The sequence below is a fragment of the Salvelinus fontinalis genome, chromosome 20, assembly GCF_029448725.1.
Source record: "Salvelinus fontinalis isolate EN_2023a chromosome 20, ASM2944872v1, whole genome shotgun sequence".
NCBI classification, from domain to species: Eukaryota; Metazoa; Chordata; class Actinopteri; order Salmoniformes; family Salmonidae; genus Salvelinus; species Salvelinus fontinalis.
Genome location: NC_074684.1, coordinates 19,494,956 through 19,509,484, shown reverse-complemented (window position 1 = coordinate 19,509,484; position 14,529 = coordinate 19,494,956). Strand labels below are relative to the sequence as shown.

General features: G+C 40.1%; 1 protein-coding gene across 1 annotated transcript in view; it reads left to right on the top strand.

Moving 5' to 3' along the window:
- LOC129817472 (scavenger receptor class A member 5-like) overlaps positions 1-9,834 on the top strand; it is a 66,099-nt gene extending 56,265 nt beyond the window's left edge. The window contains exons 8-9 of the mRNA XM_055872745.1: positions 2,751-2,939; positions 8,263-9,834. Of these exons, the coding sequence (XP_055728720.1) occupies positions 2,751-2,939; positions 8,263-8,396 (323 nt within the window). The 3' untranslated portion in view covers positions 8,397-9,834. The remainder of the gene's footprint in view (positions 1-2,750; positions 2,940-8,262) is intronic.
- Positions 9,835-14,529: the final 4,695 nt, after the last annotated feature.

Genomic DNA, 14,529 nt, shown 5'->3' with positions numbered 1-14,529 from the left:
AAAGTTGACTACAAATATAAAGTTGCCAATGTCTTTGCAATTGATACAAACAAGAGACGTATAAAAAGATGCTTCAAATGAAACCAAGCCATGGTAAAAATTGTTAGAATTATAGGAAATTAGCTAGTGCCATGCTCTTATGAACTGAACCCCGTACAGGATCACTAAAATACATACGCAAGTACAATACTGTAGTGCTGGCCATCCAGTCACGTATGCTCACGCACAACACGACAATCACCACAATGCATTACTGTAAAATACAATACACGATTACAATACAGGTGGAAGATGTACGTATAATATTTTTGTATATGTGTAACGGATGTGAAATGGCTAGCTAGTTAGCGGGTACGCGCTAGTAGCATTTCAATCAGTTACGTCACTTGCTCTGAGACTTTAATTAGGGTTGCCCCTTGCTCTGCAAGGGCCGCGGCTTTTGTGGAGCGATGGGTAACAACGCTTCGTGGGTGTCAGTTGTTGATGTGTGCAGAGGGTCCCTGGTTCGCGCCCGTGTCGGGGCGAGGGGACGACGTAAAGTTATACTGTTACATTGGTGCCGTGACCCGGATCACTGGTTGCTGCGGAAAAGGAGGAGGTTGAAAGGGGGGTGAGTGTAACGGATGTGAAATGGCTAGCTAGTTAGCAGGTGCGCGCTAGTAGCATTTCAATCAGTTGCGTCACTTGCTCTGAGACATTAAGTAGGGTTGCCCCTTGCTCTGCAAGGGCCGCGGCTTTTGTGGAGCGATGGGTAACGCTGCTTCGTGGGTGACTGTTGTCGATGTGTGCAGAGGGTCCCTGGTTCGCGCCCGTGTCGGGGCGAGGGGACGACGTAAAGTTAAACTGTTACATTGATGCTGTTGACCCGGATCACTGGTTGCTGCGGAAAAGGAGGAGGTTGAAAGGGGGGTGAGTGTAACGGATGTGAAATGGCTAGCTAGTTAGCGGGTACGCGCTAGTAGTATTTCAATCAGTTACGTCACTTGCTCTGAGACTTAAGTAGGATTTCCCCTTGCTCTGCAAGGGCCGCGGCCTTTGTGGAGCGATGGGTAGCGATGCTTCGTGGGCAACCGTTGTTGATGTGTGCAGAAGGTCCCTAGTTCGCGCCCATGTCGGGGCGAGGGGACGACGTAAAGTTACATCTGTTACATTGATGCTGTTGACCCGGATCACTGGCTGCTGTGGAAAAGGAGGAGGTTGAAAGGGGGGTGAGTGTAACGGATGTGAAATGGCTAGCTAGTTAGCGGGTACGCGCTAGTAGCATTTCAATCAGTTACGTCACTTGCTCTGAGACTTTAATTAGGGTTGCCCCTTGCTCTGCAAGGGCCGCGGCTTTTGTGGAGCGATGGGTAACGACGCTTCGTGGGTGTCAGTTGTTGATGTGTGCAGAGGGTCCCTGGTTCGCGCCCGTGTCGGGGCGAGGGGACGACGTAAAGTTATACTGTTACATATGTATATTAGGATCCCCATTAGCTGACGTCAATGGTGACAGCTAGTCTTACTGGGGTCCGACACATAACCAAAATTACATTACAGACAAAATACTTTACAATTTATTGCCATCCCCATCAGTGAACCATCCTCCTTCAGGCCATGGATGAGGCATACAATGATTTCAATCCAGACCTATGTTAGGCTTAGATTCGCAATGCCAAAAGTTTTTTTTCACAGGTGCATGAACAATGAGGATATTTTTCTGCGACTTTAATGAAAACCTATGGATAAATGATCAAGACAAGGCTCAAACTAGTGCCTGTTAAACAATTTTTCTTTCTTTCATTTATTTTTTTGATTACATTGTGAAAGATGCCTTCAATGATCACACCTTTGATCACACATGGGATAGAAATTATGGAATTGTGATGTTTAGTCATTTTTAATGGGAAGTGCTAGTGTAATACTTAATGTGAAAACAGTGTAATGTACTGTAGCATACTACATTCAAAGGACAATTATGAATCATGTATCTTAAATTTTTTTCTGTTGGATTAACTGGTTGTTAAAAGAACTACTGTTTTATTTATTTTTTGCTTTGGTACTATGTTCACAAGTATGTGTTGAATTTTCTAAACTCCAAACTGGTAACATTTGTAACACAGCCAGTCTTACATTCAAAACCTTTCATTGTGCATTCATTTTGTTTGTAGACATCTTTCACCAAATATAAGTTGAATGTGAAATATAATGAATACATTGGTTTAAGAGCAATTGGGTTAAGTAATAGTACAAGTAATAGTACTCTAACAAAATATAAAAGAATCATATCAAAAGTAATGTGAGAATTGCATTGTGAAAGGCAATTACTTTATATGAACATGTATTGCAATGTGAAACATGTACTGTATTTCTAGATGAAACACTGATTAAGTTTGGTGAAAAAGTGACTGTATGATTTTGTGTGTTATACTTAATCAATTGAAAATGTGCTTAAAGATTTGAAACAAGTGCTTTTTGATTATCTGTTTTGAGTTTTGTACTAACAGTTGTGAAAATGTACAACATACTTGAGGAAATTGCACCAAAGCGATAAAAATGTACAAGATGTAATTATGTTGTGTTTTGGTGATTAAACCAACGTGTGGTGAAAGATGTCTACAAACAAACTGAATGCACAAAACTAATACACTGAGTCAAGCCATCTCAACCTTATCTGTGGTCTATGAACCCCTCAGCATCCCTTGTCTAACCACCAGTCATGTCTCGCTCTCCTGCTGTGTGTGTGTGCGTGCTTGTGCATGTGTATGTTTCAGTGGACGAGACACTGGTGAGACTGGTGAATGGATCAGGCCCTCACGAGGGGAGAGTGGAGGTGTTCCATGAGAGGCGCTGGGGAACGGTGTGTGACGACGTCTGGGACAAGAAGGACGGTGACGTGGTCTGCAGGATGCTTGGCTACACAGGGGCCTTCGAGATCCATAAAACAGGCCGGTTTGGACAAGGTAACCCAGCTAGCACATTTGGTTCCTTGGAAGTTGTGGGAATGTAAGTTTAGCTTTACTTTACTGACTTCATTGTCCCCATGGGGAAATTTTGTTGCAGTGTCATGTACACGTTTAAAGTGGCGTTTAAGTACAAAACAAATTGACAATACAACTTTCATAACAGTTACAGTACATACCAATAAAAAGAGACTAGCCTGCTGGCCTTACTGAGTCGATAGGAACATTAGCCCGAGCTATTTCGGAGGGATATCACACCTGGCACAATTGATTGTCTAGCTCTGTTTTTCCTGCCGAGGGTGCCCTATACCTGCGTTCAGAGGGGGGAAGTTCAAAGTCCGGGTACACGGGGTGGCTTGGGTCTAAAATTATTTTGATTTTTGGTTTCCCATTAGTTCTTAGAACGAAGCCATACGTTTCCTGAACGGTAAAACTGAAGGTTTTTAATCGTTCTGAGAACAGATGTAAAAATGGTGCCTGTTCCTGGAACGTACATTTTTAGTTTGCAGGGAGGTTCTGATAACGTTTTACTATAGTCCCCTGAAAGTTTTCCTCTGAGGTTTTATTAACGTTCTGAGAATGGAAAAGATAGGATACTTTGAGGTTTTTGAATAACTTCCTTAAAACTTTCCCTGAATGTTTCAATAAGACTTTATAACACTGCTAGATTAGTTTGGTTTAACTGTTTTGAACTCCAAGCACAGATAGGACACATGGAAATGAATTTGCTTTGGCATTAATCATGCAAAAACATATCTTTATTATTGTGGCATGGCATCAGTGAGATTCAAACCTTTGATCTTCTGTTCTCTAACCATGGAATTAGCTCACTGTGCCACCAGGATGGAGCTAACATCAGGAGTTGTAACAGAAATTATTTTCCCATTGTTTCATTCTGAACAAAATCATTATTATTTTTGTTGCGTTCCACTGTTCCGACCTGCAAAATAAAGTTTTGAACTGGTTCAAACCCCCAAAAAGTACCTGTTTATATCGTACCTTTCTGTACCTTTTTAAACCTCTGAAATCTATATATATTTTTTACATTAGCTCGAGATTAAATTACTTCACCAATCAGTGCAGATAGTGCAGCTTGCTATGGAGCGGGGAAGCTACTGTTATTTTAGCCTAAGCAGCCGATAGTTCCTGGGTGTTATCAGCTGCCTAGGCTATAGTTGTTTACATGCACAATGGACCACCAAGTGTAGTGAACTCGATGCGGCTGAAATTTTGCAGGTGGGGAGAGAGCGAGAGAGGGTGGAGGAGGAGCCTTGGCTTGAAGTGCTGGGCATCTTGTTATGACATGCATTATCTGAATTAGGCCTACGGAGGAGAGGCTTCTATGGAGGAACTTTGAATGTCTTTGAACTTCAGAGAGTTGGACCATAGCTAGCTAGCTAACTGCCTTTTGTGTGCAGAGAGGCACCAGAATTTAAAACAGTTAATATATCCAATGTGAAACGTGATAACTATAATGCCCGTAACTAGAATTGGAAAAGTTCCTCCATTCTTCTCCAATTAAACATCTCTCCCTAATTTCTGAATCACGCTTGTAAATTCAGTAGGCTACAGTAGCTTAAGCTTCGGAAGGGGAGGGGCACGTTGCCTACACATGCACACATACTGGCCAAGGTTTTTTCATGTTCTGAGAACATTACTTTAAATAGAATCATGGGGAAACCGACAGAGAACATTATGCTAAATACTGAAATTCCCATTGAGGAACGTTGTTTCTTAACGTTCTCAGAACAAATTGAGAACGGAACATTACTTTAAATAGAACCATGAGGAAACCTGGTGGAAACGTTGTGCTTAAATATTGAAATTCCCACAGGAGAACGTTGTTTCTTAATGTTCATTGAACTATTTGAGCACATTCCCACTGTCAAGCCAGTTGGAGAACATTCCTAGAACTGTAATGTAATCAAATGTAAACATGTTTGAACTTTTTGGAAACGTTCTGTTAAAGTAATGAAATACCAAGGAAATAACGGTATTTTGTCAAGTTCCTTAAATGTGCTGAAAATGTTCCAAAGCCAAACAACTATCCTGCACAATTCCCAGAACATTGTGGGAAGGTTGTATGCAAAATAACCATAGGACAACCACACTCTCACCAAGCTCTAAGAAACATATGGTTCTCAGAACATTATGGGCTAGCTGGGAAGCCACTTTGCAGTTTATCTCCATCTAGTTAGGAACTAACTACAGTACAGACTGTGATAAATGTGTTTCAGGGAGTAGGATTATGATTTGTATCATTTGTTTTTGTAATTGTACTTTTTTATGGTGGGTATTAATGCACACAGCAGTAGAATACTACTGAGATTCATATAAGTTTATATGGAAAAATAGTAGGAGCCAGATGCCATCAAAAAAGTCCCAGTGGTAATATCTGTTTCCTCTATGACCTTTTTTCAACAACTATCATTACATCACACACACACACACACACACACACACACACACACACACACACACACACACACACCTCTGTTAGGTCCAATCAACATATTATGTTTCTGGGAATACTAATTCCAAGAGCCATGCTTTAAAATGTATTATAATTCACATTGGCTTTTGAGGGCGTATGTTATTTGAGGGCGAATGAAATAATTGTAAATATTTCTTTCATAGACCCCATTTGTGAAGCTACATTTAGTCAAATGTTTCCAGTTTATTTACTCTTGACAAATATCTTTGATGTGATATATCTATAATTAAGTTACAGACGACATTGTACATCACTGCATGGTCAGTCCAATAAATAATTCTGAAACGAAATGTTAAGATCTGGGGTAAACCAGTTTAGGAGGCATGTCTTGTTAAAATAAACCCAACAGTGATGCATCAGCCTCTGAAAATCTGTGCTGAATGTACACTATACTATACCGGCCCTGGCCAAGTTTTCTTTTCAAGTTTGCTTCATGTTCATGCTGCACTCAAGATGTTTCAGTTATTCAATGTAATGTAGTTGGTTGTGCTACGACTTGGAGTCGCCACTTTAGCACTTTATGGTGCTAAATGTGGTAGAAAGACCTTTGAGCAGAACTCTGATCATACACACTGTGTTCGCCAACATTCGAAGGGAAAATATTGCTCACACTTAAAGTTCAAAATGTTTCTGTGAACAAACGGATAGAGTAGATAGACAGTAGGCCAGGCCTTCGTGATTGTGGTCCGTCCTCGACAATACCGTTGGTCATAAAGTGTATGGAAAACAATATGGTATGATATTTACTTACACATCCTGTTCTTAAACATGAGAGGGACAGGACTCATTTGAACATTAGGGATACTACTTCTTTGGAGCCAAGACACACAACGATAGATAAAATTGCTGAAATTGAGACATTACTACCAAACAACACAAAGAATTCTCATTACAGACTTCTATTTATACGCTATATCAGACCAGCCCTGACGTTAAACAGTTTGATGGTCTAGTCTGCTGGCTCCAACTAGAGCAGGATATATTGATATTATATTGGCCTCTAATGGTCTTTCATCAAGTCTGTCTATGAATCCTCTCACCCGTACACAGCCTCTGATTGGTCTATGGAAGGAGGCCCTCATGCATATCTGTAAACTCTCAGCATAGAGTAAAATAAATGAACGTCTAATTCAGGTTTATAAAAACCATATTGTGCTTTTTGTGCTTGTTATTTTATCAGCATTCACATAACCCTGAAGAAATCGGATTCAAATGTGGAGTAAGACAGACATGCTTATGCTAATGTAACTTTGTGGGAACCTTTGTTGGGACAGAGACATTCATATGACATATTGCATCTTAAAAACATATATTATGTGGATTGGTTTGATATACTGTATATTAGACCTTGTTGTTATAGATCAAACCAAGTTGGGTTATGTTAGGCATATATTTAAGATCCTATGTCTTTGATTTATGTTAGTGAACTTCTCAAACCTGCTTATTTGGCAAGTAAGGTAATTTAGATCCCAAAAAGAACACAGAGGTAGAACAATAGACAGAGTGTAAAACCATCCAGCCCTCAAGCACACAAATGCATTCCTATCAGATTTACATACTGATTGATGACGTGACCTTTCTTCTCAAAGCGCATGATGAATTCATTGTCCCAAGTCTACCATTGTAACTCCAAACTCATCATGAACAATGGAATTCCTAAGGTGCATTTATACATTGTATATTCATTTTGCACCTCATTCTCCAGACAGCTACAATTTATTAAGCCATCTTGGAGATCTTGACTGGGTCTTGAAATAATTTTCATTTGGATCAAGAAGCAGGCGCTGGGGGGTGGTGTCATGTTTGTTTGTCGGCCTCCCAGCTCTGTCTTCAATGTAATTGATACAACAATAAACCCAGTTTCAGACAGAGGTTCCATGCCAGAGGTCCTCTCTGGTGGTGCTTAGCTACCCTAGCTGATGCCTGTGGACGGGAGAGAGGAGAGGCTTGCTCCAGTCTCCAGAACCTCTGTGTTTGTGGAGACACGGCGTGCTCTCATCCCTCTGCCAGATATCTGCCTCACATTAACGCTTCCAAGAGCTCTCAGAGGAGACTGGTGTGATGAATTACTCAGCAGACTGAGGGGCTAGGAGAGCTAGGAGAGGAGACTAAGTATGGCCAGACCATACTCTGCTATCACAGTCTCTTCACTTCAGATAAAGGCTGTGATTTGAGAGAAAGAATAGAACATCAGAGCCTGATACTTGGCTGCCCCCATGCAACTCTCTTTTTAACATCAGCTGTCAGAGCAGCTTACCGATCACTGTACCTGTACATAGCCAATCTGTAAATAGCACCCCCAACTACCTCACCCCCATATTATTACTTACCCTCTTGCTGTTTTGCACCCCAGTATCTCTACTTGCACATCATCATCTGTACATCCATCACCCCAGTGTTAATGCTAAATTGTAATTATTTCGCCTCTATGGCTTATTTATTGCCTACTTCCCTACTCTTCTACATTTTTGCACACACTGTACATAGATTTTTTCTATTATGTTATTGACTGTACGTTTGTTTATGTGTAACTGTGTTGTTTGATTTTGTCGCACTGCTTTGCTTTATCTTGGCCCGGTCGCAGTTGTAAATGAGAACTTGTTCTCAACTGGCCTACCTGGTTAAATAAAGGTAAAATAAAAAAATATGAAACATTTCTTTGAAAAAATCCTCTAAATCCCTCCTTTATAATCTCAGTTGAAAACCATATGTTTCTGTAAGTACTGGAGTGACCTGCACTGTCAGGTAAATCTTGACTAAAGTGTTTCCGCTCACTCTCTCGCTCTCTGTCATTAATATACAAATATATCTCCCTGTCTATTTCTACAGGTACTGGGCTCATCTGGATGGATGATGTGGCCTGTGTTGGGAATGAGGACACCATCCACCAGTGCAAGTTCTCAGGCTGGGCAAAGACTAACTGTGGGCACGTGGAGGATGCGGGGGTGACATGCAACACCTAACACCCACCATTTTAACACCCACTCAGTTCAGAGTTCAGTTTTAAACTGCAGAGTTAAATTGCAGATGACAGGCAGCATGAGGTAGAGCAGAGGGGCTGCGTTCTGACGCCCTACACCCACTCACTGCTGTGGGCAACTGATTTGACTTCAGACCCCTTTAGGGCCTCTTGGCCGACTTTGTCCACGTAAAGTATATTTAACAATAGCTGAACTAGATTCAGTGCCTATAAAGGACCAACTTAAAAAATGGTCAGTCACAAATGTTTGTCCAATTGTTGACAGATGACGCGATTACAAAGAAAATAAAGGGAACTAATGCCATTTGAAATAGATGAATGGCTTGGCCCCAGTACGATTGATTGGTTTGTGTCTGTCGATTTCACCATTTCTGTCTGTGGAGCCAAGCATTGGTTTTTATCATCATGACTTAGAGTCTCTCTCTCTCTCGTTCATTCTTCTCCCTTCAACTGGCTAATTTTGATTCGGTTAGAGCGCAGCCAAAAATGCCTCTTTCTTCATCGACAATTGCAGGGGCTGTTTGGAGACTAACACTTGGTTTATGTATGGAAACCAAGACTAAAGTAAGACAAATTACAGCCCTAGATGGCTTTTTATATTTTGGGAACATTTTTATGAAATGGTAAAACATGCACAACGACTTGAGGTTTATCACAGGAAAAGAAACAGGGAAATATAGATTATTGCGTGAAATAAGCGAAACCAACCGCTGACGTAATACACTTTCAAATGTAAATCAAGTGTTGCCATGAGCATGATATCTTTCATCATAGATTTCTGTAGATGAGCCTAGACAAATATTACTTTGGGATATGCAAAGATATGTGCTGAGGTCCTGAGGACTAGGTTTGATACACTCTGAGCCACATGAATCTGGACTATCTCTCAGTATTTAATTTGGAGCATTGAAGCAGCACCCCTTTAGACATGGGCCTCACTTTCATCCACTGAGGTTCATACTCAGACAAGTGCTATTGAGGTGTTATAGAGTGCTATAGAGCAGTGGAGGTTGGTGGGAGGAGCTATAGGAGGACGGGCTCATTGGAATGGTTGGAATGGAATAAATGGAGCGGCATCGAAGACATCAAACATATGGAAACCAAATTTTTGACTCCATTCCTTTATACCATTCCAGCCATTACAACAAGCCCATAGCTCCTCCCACCAGCCTCCAGTGCTATAGAGTTTTCTGGTTCGAATACCTGAGCTGACAACGTGAAAAAGCTGTAGATGTGCTCTTGAGCAAGGCACTTGACCATTTGCTCCAGGGGAGCCATACTACTATTGCTGATCCTGTAAAACAACACATTTCACTGCACCTATCTGGTGTATGTGACAACTGTCAAAGATAACACCTTACCCTGTTTTTTTATATTTTCACTCAGATTGGGAAACAGAAAATAAACTATACCAAATATTTTCTATTGGAATTCTTCAGAATTATTTTCATAGAAAGAAATTATTCTTGTTTTGTAAAAATACATATTCCTACAGTATGTGATCATTACTATTATAATCCACTCTCAAATATTCAACTAGAGTGCAGTTAGTCTGTGAACATAAGAGGTAATTTTTGCATGGATCTTCAACTGTTCTGTAAATTCATCACTGTCATGCAATGCCTTTCAAGTACAAGGGAGCAGCCTGCACACAATTTTGATTTGTATAACTGGGACCACAAACCCAGGTTCCCACTTTAGGAACATACTATCAAATACAAGGATGCTATAATTGCTACAGTATGTGAAGTCGAGATTGGTTGATTTATTATACCATGGTACCCCTGTAACTCTAACCACCACTTTTATTGGTCAAGATTTAATAAGGACGTTTGAGGAGTGTAAATATCTGTTTATCGATTGTGCTGGTCATAACACCCAGTCCACATGAAAAAATACTTCAGTTTACTATAGAATACTACAGCACTTACTATAAAATTCTGTAGTAAACTGTAATACCGTATAATACTATACTACACACTGCAACATCCCTTGATCGTGTGTGGTAGTACTTACTAGAGAATGTTGGAATATACCGTAGAATACTATAGTAAATACTACAGTATTATCCGCAACGAAAACACTGTAGTAATTACTACAGTAATGTCCGCCAAAACACTACAGTCGGCAAAAAGACAAAACTTTTTAAAACTATATTAAATACTACAGTATTTAATTAGCACATACCCTGCCCATTCCCCTCTGTCGTCACTAGTTACCACAGCCGCATAGTCTTAAGCCCCTCCTATTTCTACAATTGATCTTCCTAAAATGTGATTTTAAACCTAACCGTAACTTTAACCATAACCTTAAACACACTGCTAACCTTATACCTAACCATAAATTTAGATGAAGAAGCAAAAAAAAATTCCCATACATTTTTTACGTTATAGCCAATTTTGACTTTGTGGGTATGGTAACTAATTGGAAAACATTGGAAAACATTCCCCTCCCCCATATTCCAATTTGTGCCACCCATAAGTGAGAAACCTACATGCGAAGTATAGACTATATATTGTGTTAACTACAGATTATAGAAAAGAACAGAAGTGCTGAATTATCTGTTTAGACCCCAGTCCTAACTACATGCAGGTTATTGAAAATGTGATCTTTATAGTACTTGTCCAGTAGATTTCCTCAATGACAAAGCCTCCACTTATGTCAAAGATAATAAAACAAAAACACAATAGAAAATTCTACAGTAATCTCTTAAAAAGCACTACATTAAAAACTGTAGTATATACTAAAGTTTTATTTTACTACAGTATTTATACTATAGTTAACTGTAGATACACAGTATACTACAGTGAATATGACAGTAAAGTCTTCAAAAAACTACAGTGCATACTATAGTATGTGAACCATAGTATAGTATTTTTTTCATGTAATATGAAATGTTTAAATAAATACAGTGAATGTGACAATAATATTTGATATGTTCATTAGATAATACTTTTAACTTGATATTTCTTGCTGATAAAAAAAAGAAATCATGTACTGTTGAAAGAATAAAATGGTATTAATTTGTTTATGTGGACATTTATTTGTATTAAAATGAGGTTAGAGGCAATTCAGTATGAACCTAAGTAATCCTATCCCATACTATAGCTACAGTAGGGTTTCCCAAACTCGATCCTCGGGACCTCAAGGGTTTTTGCCCTAACACTACACAGCTGATTCAAATTATCAACGCTTGATGATTAGTTGATTATTTGAATCAACTGTATAGTCCAACGGCAAAAGCCAAAACATGCACTCCTTGGGGTCCAGAAGACCGTGTTTAGGAAACCCTGCAGTAGCTACATCAAGAAAGCAGGTGAAGATGGAGAGAGGAAGTTGGGTATGGCATCTCTGGATTGACAACTGAGAAACAATTACCTTAAAAGTGGTTCCACATGGAGGACGGATATAGAAATGACTGCTGGAGAATCACCTGATCACCTCAGCATATGGTGAGCCTAGGGCAGGGGAAGGAAACAGTGTTTCTGGAGTGCTGCAGGTACTGCAGGATTTTGTTCCAACTAGGCACCACACCTGATCAACTGAGCTAATTGATCAGTTCAGTGACTGCCTAAATATAACACACCTGGTCTTTCAGGTCGGTTACATAAAAAACATGAAGTCCCTGCGGCACTCCAGGACTAGGGTTGCCTACCCCTGGCCTAGCGAGAACAAAGACCCTGGATCACGAGTGAGGGGAAAATGCGTTTAATCGACATGTTTGAACTTTTATTGGAGGATTTTTTTTAGCAGGTAATGGCACATATTTCATTTTATCATGTCAAATGTTTGGGTCTTTGGTACACCCAGGTTCATACACTGATTGTGGAAGTCTTTAGCATCTGGTACTGTATCAATCTATTTTCTACCCTCGGTTTTATGACAAACAACACCAAGTTCTTTATTTGAGGTATGACATGAGAACAATATTTGTTAAGAGATATTTCAGTGGAATTCACAGATGGACAAAGGAACCATTGGACTCTTATTCTCTATAGTACCCACAAGGCCTCTCTGGCATCAACATCCATGACTGTCACATTGAGTCAGCTCTGTATGAGGATTTGAAATAACAATCAGTGATTATCAATCTATTTACAGTGATTTTGTGCAAGGGGTAGTGGGCTCAATAACTATATCTCTTCAGTGCATTTATGGAAAGAAACCACATTGTTCAGAGCAGGCTCACATCACATAACTCAGAAAGGGCAGTTCCGGCAATCAACACTGCTTGATGTGTAACTCTTTTTTTTAAATTGTATGTTCCAAGGCTGCACTTTGAACTGCTACCCCAGAGCCCTCCAGAACTCCCCCATATTCCCACGAGTATTCTGGACAGGATCATCTCTATAAGAAAGATTTGACAGCCGCTGTTTGCTATTGTAAACTAGCAAGAGTTATCGGTGGCCTTTGGCCTGGATTTCCTGAACAGTCTTCCATCCTGTGTCTGAATGTTCAGATGAAGCTGCTGTTGGAACACACACATTCTGTCGACATGTCCATATACAGAATTGATTAACATATGTACACTGGATATGATCCAAATTAATGTAAAGTTAAACAATAAGCAAGAAATTGTCAAAATGCAGTTGATTATTCAAGTAAAACCATGGATAAATAAACCATATATACAGAACAACATTTGACATTGAAAACATGCATGAAGTGATTAAATTGTGGATTTCCCCAATTCCACCCAATTTGAGCAAAGCTGAGGACAGCTCTTTCTTCCCCTCCAGAGCCCACACTGAGGGTTGGCCAAGGAACACATGTCTATTAAAAACAACCAAAACATGTAGCAACAATGCACTGTCTTCATATTAAACTATGTTTCTACAATATAGTGCTGAAGGAAAGAGGGGAAACAACTAGGGTATTGAAATCCTTCCCACCAGTGATTAAACAGCATGCAGTACCACCTGGAAGGGCAGTATGGCTGGGACATGGTCTGCCCATTGCTATGGTGATGTCTGTATGTATGCACATGTGGAGAAATTGGGTAAGACACGTGTGCCTCAACTGTGCTTGGGATCATTTCAGACACACATGCAGGCTGCAGCAGACATCTGCTCAAATGTGGCTGGTTAAATAACAAATTAATCAGGGGATTTGTCCCTTGATCTGCAGAAAATATGGAAATCTGTTCTGCCACTAGAGTCCAGGGTTCGGGCCCCAAACGTAAAAATGTAAGATAAATAAACTTTTTTTTTACTTACGTAAACAGTCTGAGAGTGTGCAGAACATTTGCATACCCAAAGCTGTCTTTTCTCCCCTTAGGACACACGCCATATCAGTCAAGAAAAAGAGACACATGCAATGAACATAATTGTTTATTTTTTGTTTATAAGAGAGATAAACAACACAGGTTTGACAAGTTGGCTCCGCATGAATCTCACATTTCAGTGCACTACAGTAGGCCTTCATTGATTTGGAATCTAGTGTATTATCGTACCACAGGACCATCCTCCTTGCTCAGCACACCACTGGTGGTCACATCTACCTATTTATAACCTGTGGTCATGACATGCACTATAAGTTTGTAAGATGTTTAATGTAGGCTAAAGCACTTTGGTGCATCTACATATGCCCACAGTCCACACCATAGACTGTGAAGGTCCACACAAACAACATACCTATCTATTTAGCTCCTAAGCCTGCCCTCTGCTGGTGTAATACATGTACTTTACTTGAATATATATATATTCTTTTTTTTTATCAAACCGGAAACATCATTAGCTACATCATGACATTATATTATACACCAAACAGTGTGTCCATGCCACTGACCTGTATTTCAGATAGTTGGTGGGCTCAATCTGAGCAGTGGAGGCCGCTGAGGGGAAGACGGCTCATAATAATGGCTGGAACGGAGCAAATGGGATGGCAAGATACCATTACACTCCAGCCATTGCCACGTGCCTGTTCTCCCAAATTAAGGTGCCACCAACCTCCTGTGGCTCAATCACTGTATATATCTATGGGCTACATATTCAGAGGGGGTGGGTTATAAATGCGGAACACATTTCGGTTGAATACATTCAATTGTGCAACTGACTAGGTATCCACTTTCCCTTTTCATTACATATTTTAAAAACGCTTTTTAATTTGACAGACGT